Source organism: Lacerta agilis, chromosome 15 (genome assembly GCF_009819535.1).
Source record: "Lacerta agilis isolate rLacAgi1 chromosome 15, rLacAgi1.pri, whole genome shotgun sequence".
Classification (NCBI taxonomy): domain Eukaryota; kingdom Metazoa; phylum Chordata; class Lepidosauria; order Squamata; family Lacertidae; genus Lacerta; species Lacerta agilis.
Genome location: NC_046326.1, coordinates 7564057 through 7578552, shown reverse-complemented (window position 1 = coordinate 7578552; position 14496 = coordinate 7564057). Strand labels below are relative to the sequence as shown.

General features: G+C 42.4%; 1 protein-coding gene across 1 annotated transcript in view; it reads left to right on the top strand.

The window, feature by feature from the left end:
* KCNU1 (potassium calcium-activated channel subfamily U member 1) overlaps positions 1 to 14496 on the top strand; it is an 86040-nt gene that overhangs the window by 51839 nt on the left and 19705 nt on the right. The window contains 5 exon segments of the mRNA XM_033172504.1: positions 5911 to 6019; positions 11864 to 11956; positions 11958 to 11991; positions 11994 to 12029; positions 12032 to 12063. Coding sequence (XP_033028395.1) covers positions 5911 to 6019; positions 11864 to 11956; positions 11958 to 11991; positions 11994 to 12029; positions 12032 to 12063 — 304 coding nt within the window.

The following is a 14496-nucleotide window of genomic DNA, read 5'->3' as shown; positions in this document are numbered from 1 at the left end:
GCAAGGTGAAAAGCTGTAGCAATGGCATCATCTGTTGACCTATTTCTCCTGTAGGCGAACTGGTGGTTATCAAACTCCGGTGGAAGACATGTTCTAATATGTTGAAGGACCAATCTCTTGAAGCATTTCATTACTACAGATGTTAATGCAATGGGTCTTTAGTCATTTAGGCAGTTAATTGCTGTTTTCTTTGGGACTGGGATAATGGTGGCCACTTTCAAACATGATGGAACACAAGCGGTTTGCAGAGAGATGTTAAAAATCCTTGTCAAGACCCCTGCTAGTTGATCAGCACAATTTTTGACCACTATCCCCTGCTTTACTGGGATTCACTGCCCTTTTAGTCTTAGGTAAAGAGGATTCCCACACATTCACTTCCCCTACATGCCATTCTGAAAAGTACTGATGAAGTGGGATTGAGAGCCCATATAACATAGATGTTGGACAGAACTGGGATACCCTTGTTCAAACTTCTGTTTTGTTGTGAAGCTCATTGAGTGATGGTGGAACAGTTAGTCTTCCTCAGCCTAACCTGTCCTACAGTATCCTTGTATGGATAGAATGAGGAGAGATGGTAATATTCAACCCTGACCTCCTGTAAGCAAAAGTATATGATAAATAACAGGGCATCAGAGAGCCACCAGATGCAAACCAGGAGTGGGCTCTGTACCATTCATAGTACTATTCCTCTGCACCATTCATAGCTTTTTCACCCTACTGCTCCTCACCAAAGTTCACAATCCTCTGTACAACATACAATAATGTTTATAGATATCTTTTGTTCCATTATTACTATTTATTTTATTATTTATTCAATTTGTCAGTCACTTTATCTTGCCCACGGCAATCCAACATTTATAACAACCAACCAACCAACCAAACAAACAAACAAACAAACAGACAGACAGACAATAATCCCCACATAGATACATTAAAACCAAGAGGAAAGAGAAATACATTAAAAGCATCTCACCCACTTCTAAGAGGAAACAGATCGTTAAAGGTCAAAGGCCTGAAAGTTTTTGCCTGGTGTCCTTGGGGTATTGTGGTCCGGAGCTGCTCAAAGCCAGCACTTTGAATTTGGCTCAGAAACTATTTGGCAGCCTGTGAAGTTGGGCCATGATTGGCATTATATGCTCAAATCATCTTGCCCTGGTGAGCAAGCAGGCTGCTGAGTTCTGCACCAGCTGAAGTTTCTGAACCATCTTCAGAGGCAGTCCCACATGTAAGGCAGTAGTATAACCTAGAGTTTATCAGAACGTACACAACAAAAGTTTGGCTATTCCTGTCCAGGTAAGGGTGCAGCTGGGCTTGCCGGTGCTCCTCCTCATTGATGTTACTGCCTTTTCAATTGCTCCATCTGAGCAGTGTTAGGAGTAGGGATGAGGAATAAATCCAGTATTTTGATGTAAAGCTAATGTTTCACACAGTGAAACAATACGTGAACTGAAACATAACCATCCTTTGAAATTTGCACTTCTCTGAAATTTGCATTGCGGTTCTCCAGGTAACTAATGTAAATAAAAATGCAGAGGAGGTGCCTAAAAATGGATCCATTATTGAAAATAACAAGCAGAAAGAGAGTAAATTAGTGAAAACGTCTAGGAAAAACTCAATTTAAGGGGAAATGCATGCTAACATTCTGATGGAATTTTTTTTAAAGGGGGGTGGGAATCTCAAACTGATGGGAAACTGCAAAAAACTGATCTTAGGAGCGGAATAATGAGAAAATAAGAGAAATTGAAATCAACGGATTTGCCAATCCCTAGTCAAGAGTCTTTACCATAACTCTGTGGGCAACTGTGTGGATTCTGTCCCAAGAGAAGAAGAAAGTGAATGGGCATACCTTTCCCAATGATCCCTTAAACCTGGAGCTGGTGCTGCTTGGTAGAAGGCAGTTTCCTAGCTTCCTATTTTAAGAGCTACCGGTAGATTTCAAAGACAATCTTAGGCTTTAACAAAACCAGATCCAGGCTTGTGAAATTTCCTTGGAAGACCAGGCCATCCATTATTCTCTTGTGCTCTGTATCTGTGTTTACTTCTGCTAAGCCTACCTTCTTCCTGCTTTATTTCCTGGAGATTCCTCAGTGCGGATACTGGGGAATCACCAGAATGATTCACTGTTCTCCCAAGAAAAGTAGATTCCTGAAAATCTCACATCATTTGCTGAGAATATGGCAGAAGGGAACATTAGTTAAGACACAGAGAGATAGATGAGCATTCGCCCCCTCCCTGCCCCCCGCAATGATATCTGGAGAAGGATGCCTTTTTGATGAAGTGTGTTTCAAGCAGTCTTGCCTTTTTATTTCCCTACCCAGGGCTCTGACAGGTGTTTCCTTCGGGGCATAGATGCTTCCTATAACATTTTGAGTGAAGGGAGATATCATCTGTGACAGCTTGTGTACATAGATCATGGTTTTATGATGATGGAAAAGTGTGCACTGATTGATTTGCTGAGCTGGGCTGAGTTAAAAGAGCTTGCAACAAGATATCTTCCCTCTTGCCAAAACACAATTTAATCACCACCTGACCGATCCATCATCCAGGCAGGAGGGAGGAGGTTTCAAATGCTGGGGAGGTGCCATATGACTAATGGACAGAAATGTCTATTCTTGGCATGGGAGGACTGAGATACACTGCTAACATATTCTCCCATATTATCCACTAGTATCTGATATTTGGGGAAGGGCTGTAGCTCAGTTGTAAAGTCTCTGCTCTACATGCAGACTGTTCACCTAGCCTCGCATTTCCTGTTCTGGTTGGCAGCAGCCCTCAAGTTTCTCAAGCTGAAAATGGGTTGGGAGATTTGGAGTGGCCACCTGAGCATCCTGTCAGCTGTGGGTTCAATACAATCTACTACTGAGCAAGGCCATCGCTCAGTTGCATGTAGAAATTCCCTGCTTTGCATGTAGAAATTCCCAGTTTCAATCCTCCGCACCTCCAGGTAGGTCTAGGATGTCCCTTGCCTGGAACCCTGGAGAGCTGCCGTCAGTCAGTGTAAACAATGGTCTGACTCAACATAAGACAGCTTTATCCCCTTTAAAGAAGCTTATTTCAAATGACAAAGAGTGTGACCCTCTACAGTGTTTCGCTTTTTGCTTTGTAAACTTGAACCCAGACACACATTCTAGCACCAGCTATTCATTAATGGCCGGAAGGGTATTTGGCAAAGAGCTGTCATTAATTTCTGGTGCCGTTAAGGGCTCAGCTTGTATAAGTCTGAGCTGGTTTCACGATGAAAGGGCATTTGTAAACCCTGGAAATCATTTAAGGCAACAAGGCACTCTGTGTATCTGCATGCCCTCTTCTAGAAATGAAACATGCAACCTCAGCCCTATGCATATTTATTTGGAACTGAGCTTCACAATGATAAATGAAATGATTACCTGAAGTGTTTACTTTCAGCTAAGCATGGGTAGGATTGCAACCATAACCCTATTCAGGCTTTCAAATAAACACATTTGGACTGAAGCTGGGGAGATGGTGCACATGTGCTGAGCATACTGGTTTAACCCCCCCCCCCTTCCAATATTTGTACTTTGAGTAGAAAGGTCTGAATGGGTCTTGTAAGTGCTTACACTCCTCCCTGTGATCAGGGTTCTTGACTACAAGGAAACTCGTAAGTGTGTTGGGCCAAATGTGTTTGCACACTCCCACCAGACCTTCTGGGAAAGGTGCAGCTGCCACGCTCGGGAATATGTGGGGCATGGCTGGTACACATGGGCCCACTTCTCATTCCAGGTTTAAGCCTTCCCATGTTCATTCTTTTGAATGCTTCAATTAGGGCTCTTAGGAACATAGGTCATGATATTTGTCCATCTAGCCCAGCACTTTCTTCTTGGACTGAAAGCAGCTCTCAAGTTCTCAGGCAATGGACTTTCAAGGAACCTGCTTCCTAAGGATGGACAAATCTGTCCATTTCAGTCTCTCTTGTTTTTCCCATTGTAAATTCTGTTATTCACATATCCACATCAGTTTACAATCCATTAATGTTTTTTAAAAGAGCCCTCATGAAAATTCACCAGCATTTTAGAGTGTGTTTCCCCTAATGTGCATATTTTGGTATGAAATTTTCTCCAAAATATGCTTTTTTGCAGTCAGTTTCCAGCAGCATAATGCATTTTTGCATGCTATTTTCACAGATATATTCATTTTGATGTTCACTTTCCCATAATATATGTATTTCAGTACACATAAATTGATTAGACAATTGCATCATGGAATATGGACAGCTGCAAATTTCAATGGATGATAAGCTATATTTTGGTTCCCATATTTCATCAGAACGTGCAAAGTAGATAGGTTTGCAGTGTGAACTGAACTTCGTTGACTAAGCAAAGAGAAGCCTTTTGTTTCACCCAAGCGGTTGGCATCCCATTGGTTTGTTTTCGAAGGTTCTCAGATAGCAGAACTTGGGGAGAAACTCAGACCCTGGAGAGCTGCTGCTACTAAGGTAGATGGACCAATCAGTACTTATGCTGGTTTGTGATGCAATAGCTTGGTCAAACACTGTGATACTGGAATGGGATTCGATACCTATGTTCAAGGTATGATGCAACATTTCAAGTCTGAATACCACTTCATTCAGGATGTGGGTGGCACTGTGGTCTAAACCATGAAACCTCTTGGGCTTGCTGATCTTTGGGTCAGTGGTTCGAATTCGCATGATGGGGTGAGCTCCCATTGCTTTGTCCCAGCTTCTGCCAACCTAGCAGTTTGAAAGCACACCTGTGCAAGTAGATAAATAGGTACCACTGTGGTGGGAAGGTAAACGATGTTTCCATGCTCTCTGGCACTCGTCATGGTGTCCTGTTGTGCCAGAAGCGGTTTAGTCATGCTGCCCACATGACCCGGAAAGCTAGTTACAAGTTTATTAAATTTGTGAGGTCCATGCCTTTACACAAAATACCATAAAACATTATTAAAAAGATAAACAATAAAATTGTAAAAATAAGTTAAAATTCATTCCATGCTGTCCCAGCAAAGGAGAAAAAAGCTGTCTGTGGACAAACGCTGACTCCCTCGGTCTGAAAGTGAGATGAGCGCCACACCCCATAGTCGCCTTTGACTGGACTTAATCCGTCCAGGGGTCCTTTACCCTTTTACCTTTTGTACCAGTTCAGCCACTACATCTGTTTTCCGAGGAAGCGAGTATGATGGAGGAAAATGCAAGATACAATCCAACATGTTATTTCCCTAGAACAGCTCTGAGTTGTGATTATCCCATTTATCAATGAAGCTGCTTTTCTGGAGAAGTCCTTATGGATGAGGTAATGTGATGTAGCCAGATCACATTTCTTTCCTACAGCATCACCCTTAGTGGCATCAGTGTGATTTTCTGGACCCGTTGCCTTGCACCCTGCTGCCCTACTTGCAAAAGTAAACACCAATATGCACATAATGTGTCCATGCTTTTAGTCATTTTGAAACCTGCAGCTGCTTTCTTGGACGAGTGGAAGGCACAAAAAATAAATCACGGACCACAGACAAGCAATACCGTGTCTGTCAGACAGCATGTCAACACTTTAACCATAATTGTTGGAGGGATTCAGTGCCATGCTCTTCTGATTGTTCTTGCAGCAAGCATTCTAGATGAAATTATCCTGCTTTCCTCTCTCTGGATGCTGTTCTGGGGTTCTCCAGCAGATTTGAGGAGGTACGCCCAGGGCAACACAAGGGGAGAAAGGGGGAAGTCCTATTGTGCTAGTAGGATCCTGTTGAGCCCTTCTTCCATTACCTTCTCCTCCCTCTCTTGCTCCCCTTTTGCCCATTTCCAGATAGTAAGCCTTTTGGGTGGAAAGAACGGAGCCTTCACATTCTTTGCATAGTGTCATGCGCATAGATGGTGCCATGTTTCTGGTGTTGGTATTGCTAATATTATTTCATCACCTGTTATTTTGTCCCTTTTAGTCCATCCAGACCTTCAGAAAACGTGGAGGAGGACCATGGAAAAACCACTCTAGACTCTTCAGGAATGTTCCATTGGTGTGAAGCTGTTCCTTTTGAGGAGGCCCTCTTGGTAGGTGCACTATATGTAGGGTGGGTGTTGGCTTATTAACTTGTTTCTAGCCAGCTTCCTGTGCCGTTAACACCTGCATGGCATGCACAGATTTGGAAAGTGAAGCTGGAGGCAGCCTCATGTTGGGGGAAAAGCTTTGCCTGCCAAATATGAGTTATTAATGCAGTTGCTAAGGCACTATGTCTAGCCCCAAGTGTGATGGGGGTTACCTGGCGAAAGCGCCCCCTCATTGTTGGACTTGTTGGAGTCTGGCAGGCAGGCAGCAATAAGCATTGGTAGCACCCTCAGCCATACTCAGAGTGCATAGGAACTGGGCAAGCTACTTTATTACCACATCAGATCACTGGTTCACATAGCTCAGTATTGTCTACACTGATTTGCAATGGCTCTCCAGCATTTTTTTTTTTAAATGTTCTCTTCCAGCCCTATTTGGAAATGCTAAGGAGTGAAACTTTTGCATGCAAAGCAGGTGTTCTACCGCTGAGCCAGGCCCCTTCCCCAATATCTAGCTGGGGAGCTAGATTGAGCCAACATTTAAATTTCCAACAGTGCTCCTAAAGGACTTTACATCTTGGGTATTGTTGGAAATTAAAATGGCACTTACACCTAGCTGACAGGTACCATTCAGCACACTGGGCCGGATCTATTTATTTATTTAACTATCAGGATTTATATTCTGCTTAATCACCAAAAACATCTAAGAGGTTTACATTTAAAAAATATATAATATTCATTAAAGAATAACGAGAAAATCAAACCTTCAGTAAGCTGGCCTAAAGTTTAGCAAAATGTAAAGTCAGTTGTTGTTGTTTTTAAAAGCACAATAAAAATAAGATCCCATGTTAAAATTACATGCCTGGTTTAGCAGGTACCGAAAACAACATAGCAAAGCTTCCTGCATATTCATTTCTTCTCCATGATTTTAAAAAACAAAATGAATTTTTTAAACCAACCGACAGTCAGAATCCAGCAGCATGACAATAGTTATCATTTTAAAAAACTGAGGGAAATTGGAAAGACCACCCAGTCATATCATCAAGTACAGTGGTACCTTGGTTTGCAACCATTTTGGATTACAACCACGTCAAACCTGGAAGTGTGTGTCCCCCCTTTTTTATTACAACCCATTTTTTTAAAATTTCAACCAATTTTTGGAGGGAGGCCCCATTGGCGAAAGTCCATCTTGGGTTACAACCTGTTTTGGTTTACAACCGGACCTCCGGAACAGATTATGGTTGTAAACCAAGGTACCACTGTATTAAGTTGCACGCCTTCCCAAGCATGTTGCAATGTCTGCAAAGATAGCATCAGTTCCTAACACATATTCATGGGAGGACAAAGGCCCACTGGAGATGGGAGGTATATGAAGATTTGTTTTACGTGCTGCTTTGGTAATACTTCAGTCTTCTCCAGATTAATGAAATACAACACAAAAAGGTAATCTTGAGTACAACCAGTTTTCTCAAGGCCCAAATGACTATTGTTAACCCAGAGGACATCCAATAAAGAGAGGTACAAATCAGGAAGGAAGTGGAAGCACCATCAAACCACCCATGCACAGTACTCTGTACAAAATTTGAAATTTAAAGAAGAACATTTGAGAATTCCTAAATCCTTGGTTCTATTTCAGAAACAAAACTAGTCAATTTGGAAATGAACTAAAGTGGATTTTTTTTAGAAGCATCCTTAGCTCCTCTTCTGTCTCCCTCCTCTCTCCCCACGTCGTCGTCCCCAACCTCACAATGCCTATGACAACAATGTCTCACACCGAATGTAGCTGACATGTAGAAAGGGCTCTATGAATTGAAAACAGAGACGTTATATGTACCTTTGTTATTCATGAAAAACTCTTAATAAAAAATAAATTTAAAAAAGAGGCATCCTTAGTTCAGGTCAGCAAATGTCTGTTGAAATAATTTCTACCACACTTACAATGTGTGCTTCTCTCCCTCCCCCCCCCCCCGTACGCCAACTGCCTTTCCCTTCAACATCTCATATCCTAGTCTGGCTAGGTTGTTGTTCAATAGTTCCTATTAAAAGGTCTATAGAATGGATCATTTCCATTGTTTAGCACCACTTGACAGACTAATAATTGGATTTAAGGCACGTTCCACTAAATACAGCTTGAGGTTTCATTATTCAATTTAGACTAATCCAATTAGTTAAGATGATCATTTAATTTGGCTATGATTCTAATCACTCATCAGCAAAATTCCCATGACATGAGTCTTTTATTGCCCTCTGAAGAAAAAAAAAATCCATTGTGGAAGGAGTGTTTTATGAATGTAATAGTTTGGCAGCTCTTGACTGGGAATGTGGACATATACTAGGGGTTTGTACAGTCTCTGTGATTTGGCTTATATCTCTGTATCTGTGCATTTTTTAAAAATAAAAAAACCCAATCTGTTTCTGAGTCACCCTGTGCTCTCTCCACTGAGATCTGTATTTTGGGTTCTGAGCTGCTCCATATAAAAAGAATGTTGCCCCATTCACTATGACAGAGAATATAAAAACAGCTATAACCTTTTACCCTTTTGGCCAAAGTGGATGAAATTTACAGGCACAGGAACCCCTCCAGAGTGAATCAAGCCTGCCAAATTGCAGACTAACAGGGTGTGTGTGTGTGTGTGTGTGTGAGCAAGAAGCAAAAGTGATCCCCTTTCTACCATAAAATGACCAAGAGATAGCCAAGTGGTGTGTAGCCTTGTGTGTACAGTATGTTGGTTTTAAAAAAAATAAAAAATAAAACTTTGCTACTTCGCACTGACCTTTCCCTTCTGTTGTTGCTTGTGGCCTTCAATATAGGCCTTGCAGACCTCCAAGAGTTAGCAGTGGAGTTTGGAAGAGTTCTGGTTCCTTTTTGTTAAAGCAGAGCATTTACCTTTTTAAAAGAACCTCCATGGTTTGTTTGTTTTTTTTAAGAAAGGAAAGACTCTCCCCAGCTAGATTTCCACAGATCTGATGCACATCCCTTGCATATACTATGTACCAATCATGGAAAGATTCCATCAATTGATACACAGAAAACATCCCAAAATGAGCTGTGTCGTATAATGCAGTATGGCATTGAAATTGAGAAGTACAGCAGATCTCAAAGCAGTAACACCAATTTTGGTTGGTTAGCCTACCCGTTGGTTAAATATGCTAGAAGGCTTCAGGTTACCGTGTGCTTTGCAAAGGGCATTGCCACTGGGATGCTGGTGGTGTTCAGTAAAGTGTGAAACTCATTGATCTTAGTGTCAGTTAAGTCCTTAATCTCCAGAATACATTCACAACCAGTGAAGAACCAGTGAAGAACATGGCCATGGCTGAATGCTCATTCACCTAAGAGTTTTGCCCAATGGCAGCTGCCAGTCACAAGGCATCCTGTGCTGATTTCCAGTTGCACTGGACCTATGCATCCCACCCACCCCCCAAAAACCTTGTTACCATAAGAGATTGGCTTTCCTAATTAGTTTGTTGTTGTTCGTGGAATGAATGCCCCATAGGAATGATACCACAGCATGACATAGCATCCTTCCTATTGGAGCATTATGCCCTAGGAATACTACTGAGCTGCATGACATAGCATTATTCTCATTGGCTTGCTTAGTGGGCTGTTGAGAAATGTTGCTGGACATTTCTCGCTGAAAAATTCCCAGAATAATAATAATAATAAATTTTTATTTATACCCCGCCCTTCCCAGTTCAAAAACTGGGCTCAGGGTGGCTAACAGGAAATATAAAACATTGATTAAAATGCGACTTAAAAACAGCATAAAACAGCATTAAAATACAACATAAAATGCAGCACCAATAGCAATAAAATTCAAAAATTCAGGGGTCATTTTGGGGAAGAAGAAGAAGGGGAAAAAAACCCCAGTCAGTAGATATCAAATGATCACCAGGGCTAACTGGCCAAGTTGGTCCTACTAGGGCCAGTAAGGAGACCAGGGAAGAATTTAAATGTGGGGTCCCAGAAAGGGTTTCTTCATAAAAGAGGAAGGGAGGGAAAGGGAATAGAGGATCAGGCTAATTCAAATTGAAGGCCAGGTGGAATAGCTCTGTCTTACAGGCCCTGCGGAAGGAGATCAAGTCCTGCAGGGCCCTAGTCTCGTGGGACAGAGCATTCCACCAGGTCGGAGCCGTCACTGAAAAAGGGAAGGAATTGTGAAAGTGTGTGTGTGTGCTAGACCAGGGCTAGGCACAACATATATCTCTGCACCAGACACAAAGTGTCCACCCCCATATTTGAAGTTCTTCTTGGTTTGGGACCAAAAAGTCCAACACAATCCCAAGATCCACTACAATGAGTGGATTTAGACTAGGCAGGTATCCAACTGTCCCAGTTTAGCCAGGGCTCAGGAGGCAGAACATATGCTCATGTAAATCCCCCAAAAAGTGGCATGGAAGGGGTGTGATGGGACAAGAAGAGATTGACACCTGTTCACAGCCTCTTTCAGTTCAATCACATGACCTGGCAATATGGCGGATGCCATGGTGGCAAAAAGGGTGCCAGACTCAGGCCAGTTCGCATGGCAGTTGCCCAGCACCTGAACAGTGTCTGGAATAGGTGTAAATTACTCCAGTTTAATTTCAACTGGCATAAATTTGGTCAGCTTTTGATAGGATTGCTGTGCCTGTATCTGAAAGACTGCCTATCCAAGCCTTCAGATCATCAAATGATGTTTTTCTTCTATGATATCAAGCCACTAAGATACAGAAAATGGCTACAACAGAAAGGGCCTTTCCAGCAGTGGCTCCTCAGTTGTGAAATGTCCTTCCCAGAAAGGCTTAACTGTTGCCTACTTTAATGGCTTTTCAGTACCAGGGAAAGACATACTCTGCCCACAGGACTTTTAAAATGTTAACATTTATTTTTTAAAAAGGCAACATATGGCTATTTAGCTCTGTGATACTTTAATTATTTCAGCTTTCTGTTCAAATTGATACTGCAATGTTTTAATTTACCTTGATCTCTGCTTTGAAGTGATTTATTTGTATTTCAAAATTGTCGTATTTGCTGCTTCTTAACTTGTTTTATCACAACACTGATTTTGAATAGGTTTTTGTTTCTTTGTTGTTGATTTTTTAAATGTGCATTGCCCAGATAATTGCTTATGGGTCCAAATCAGTTGAATGAATTTGATTTCCTATGAACCATTGGTATTTTAAAGAAGAGAAGTGCCAACATTTGTGTATAATTTAAACTGAAATCCACAGAAGTTGAAATCCTAGAATATCACACTTGAAATTCTGATATTGGTAGGGGGAGGGGGAGGGGGAGGGGGAAGAGGTTCCCCTCCATAAGCAAAAAAGACATGTTGAGATTTAGTGTGATACATTCTGAATTTCAAATTTAGACAGGGAAATTAAATTGGTATCCCCACTTCTCGGTTTGTTTGAACCAGCAGTCTTTCTGTTGAACCTGGCTAGCAACATGTATCTGTATCATCAGGCATGACCTCTGTTGCTTTCCCTTGCTGTCACTATCCTTTGGCCTGCCCTCTCCAAGAAAACTGGTAGGACTAGGTGGAAGGAGAAGGAACCAAAGACTCTTGATAGTCACTTCCTTTGCTCCTCTCCCTCTCTCGATAATGGTATGAATTGAGTCCAAGGGCAGAAGTTAAATAAATGAGCAGTCACAAAGAATGGGTAGTTGTGGCTGTGACAGCAATGAGCAAGCATCATATTGAAGGGCCCACCAAAATCTGAAAGCAGCACATATGACATTATGTCAAGGATCCATTTCCCAACATGAGAATCGCCCCATTTTCCTTTAACAATTTCCCCCCAAAACAATGTTTTCATTTCTTACATCGTTCTGTTTTTTCCTGTTTAGAAGCGACCTAAGGGGCAATCCAGATCTGCGCTGATCACATTGTAGTCTGTGTTTTCGGAGATGCTACCGCCGCGCTGATTGGACTACGGAACTTTGTGATGCCTCTACGAGCCAGTAAACTTCACACTCAGTGAGCTGAAGGATATTGTCTTTGTGGATCACTTGACTATCTCCAAAGAGAATGGGAATTCTCCACAATTTCCCCCAAACATTCTTACTGAGGGTATACATATTCTTTACATATCGTACCCCCCCCCAATATTCTCATCTTAAAAATGCATTTATGTTAAAATCATGGAACTCAAAACTTCCTCAGATCAACTATAATGATACTGGGTCATCAAAATACAAACATCCCTAACATATTAACCATATAATATCTTCTCTTTGTGGGCATTTGGGATTGAGTGAACAAAAGTGATCAAAAGGAGTTAACATTTCACATGGCATAATTTAAGGAGGCTATGCATTTGGAAGTAAAAAGCCTTATCAAGAATGGAGAAACAAACAAGTAAGCGATACATAAACAGAGTGCTTTCCCATCATGGTCAGCACAAATAGATGAAACAAACTTTCTCTATTTATTGCCTGAATGATTCCAAACATCCACTTTATTGTAAGGGGTGGGTAAGCCTTTTCAACCCAAGGGTCAGAAAGAAAACTGGCCTACCGCCTGTGAGTTATTTTTGACAAGTGGGTGTGTCTGGTCACCCGCCAATCATTTTATGTCATTATGCTGTCACATGACAATGTAAAAAGGGCTCACTGTCAGCACTGATTTGCTCTGACAGTGAACCCAGCTTTGTTAGTTTGCAGGCACAGTTTGGATTCAGAGCACTCCTGAGAATGGATATATTTCCTCTGCAGATCATCAGATCTGTCTGCAAAAAGGAAACACTCATTTTCAGGAGGTGGTTGAATCTAGCCTGCACCTGCAAATGCATGACTTCAGAGGAGCTTGCTGTCAGCATCAGTGAGCCAATCAACACTTTCAGTGAGCTCCACTTGCCAAGAAATTGTTTTTCCCTTGCAGACTCAACTCCACCTGCTCCGCACCTGATATCACATCAAGTGTGAGATGAGTGAGTGTGGACACCCGTCAGGCCTAATTTGATCCCCACTCCTGCTTTATGGGATCTTCCATTTAGGCAGCTACTTTTCTTTGGGTGTGATGAACAATTTCAGCCAATCTAATGCGTGGTCACTTTCTCATTAACTGACAGCACTTGTTGGTGTAATTTGAAGGAAGATCTTGCATAGGAAAGATGCAGCCAGCAGCTGCAACCTGAACAGCTTTCCTATCCAAGGTCCCCTTTGGATGAGATGAACAAAGTCAGTATTACAAAACTGATCACACACTGGCCTGGCTACGTCTGGAGCCAGTCAGAGAAGATTTGCCTCAGAAGAAAGAAAACCTTGGAACGTGTTATTCCCAACCACCTTGTACAACAGCTGCTGGGTTCTCCTTTGGAATTTGGGTTTTCATTCTGAATCCAGTGCATTTGGCTCCAAAAGAAACATAATTTGACTTCCTCTTGAGCGTATCAGCGGAGCACACCTCATGAAATTCTTTTTACTATTAATGTCCTGTTTCTGTGCAGAAGCTCTCTACTTTTTGCTTTCCTGTTCAGGTTCGGATGGCCTCCTGCTAGAGCCTCCTTAATCTGAAATCCGCCCCTTGTTCTGAAGCATCCCTTTTTTTTCATATATTCAACAGAAAATAAGGGATGTATTTTAGTCACTGTCTGGGACTGAACTGGGACTGATCTGCCTTTATGGGATTCAAGCTTCTCTTGAACAAACATTGAAGCTTCTGAATACATATTCGCCTGGCGCCTTTGTTATACACGTTTAGGTGCCAGGCAAAAACATTCCTTTTTAACCAGGCCTTTGGTTGATCCAATTTATATCCTATGCCCTTTCAAAATGTGTTTCTTTGAGGGGGGATTGGGTTGTGGGTTTTTTGTTTTTTATTAGGTATTTTGTGTGGACAGGCAGTGTCTCCCAAACCCCAGGCAACCCCTGAGCAGAATAATGACACAGGACAACGTGCTATGAGATTAAAATTGGCCACAACTTTATTAAGATTCAGATGTAGGGAGACCTTGGCTCCAGCATTGGGCGTTTATCCTTCCCAGCCCCCAACCGGGGATCTGGGAAACTGCAGGATTATCCAGAATGTCCGGGGATTGGTCTAGCTCTGGAGAACATATGTTCAAGCAGATAGCCCGCCCCCCATTTTGCCGCCACTGGTGGGGGAGAGCAATGACAACCTCTCGGCATATGGACAATGCCTCCCCCAATGCCCCTTTAACGGGGAACCCTGTTATCGCCACCACACTGGGGGTGTGGAGTCACCGCCCCATGTCACGCCCCCCATTTAGGAAGATGACTAAAGGCCTGAAACTGCCAAAGTTGTGACGAATTGCTACGGGAAAGGCGAAACCTGCCAATGCAGGGAAATTCCTTTCCGGCCCTTCAACAGTGGCCTTGGCATAGCAGCGCCTGAGTGCCTGTGTGCCTGTGGAAAAAAGGTTAACCTGTAAAGTAAGGATTAATTGAGGGAGTGGAGGGTGGGAGAAGCTCTGGAGCCAACTGCTGCTTCCCAGGTAAGCTACACTCTCTATTGTGTGGGCTGGGTAGACCCTCCCCTTAC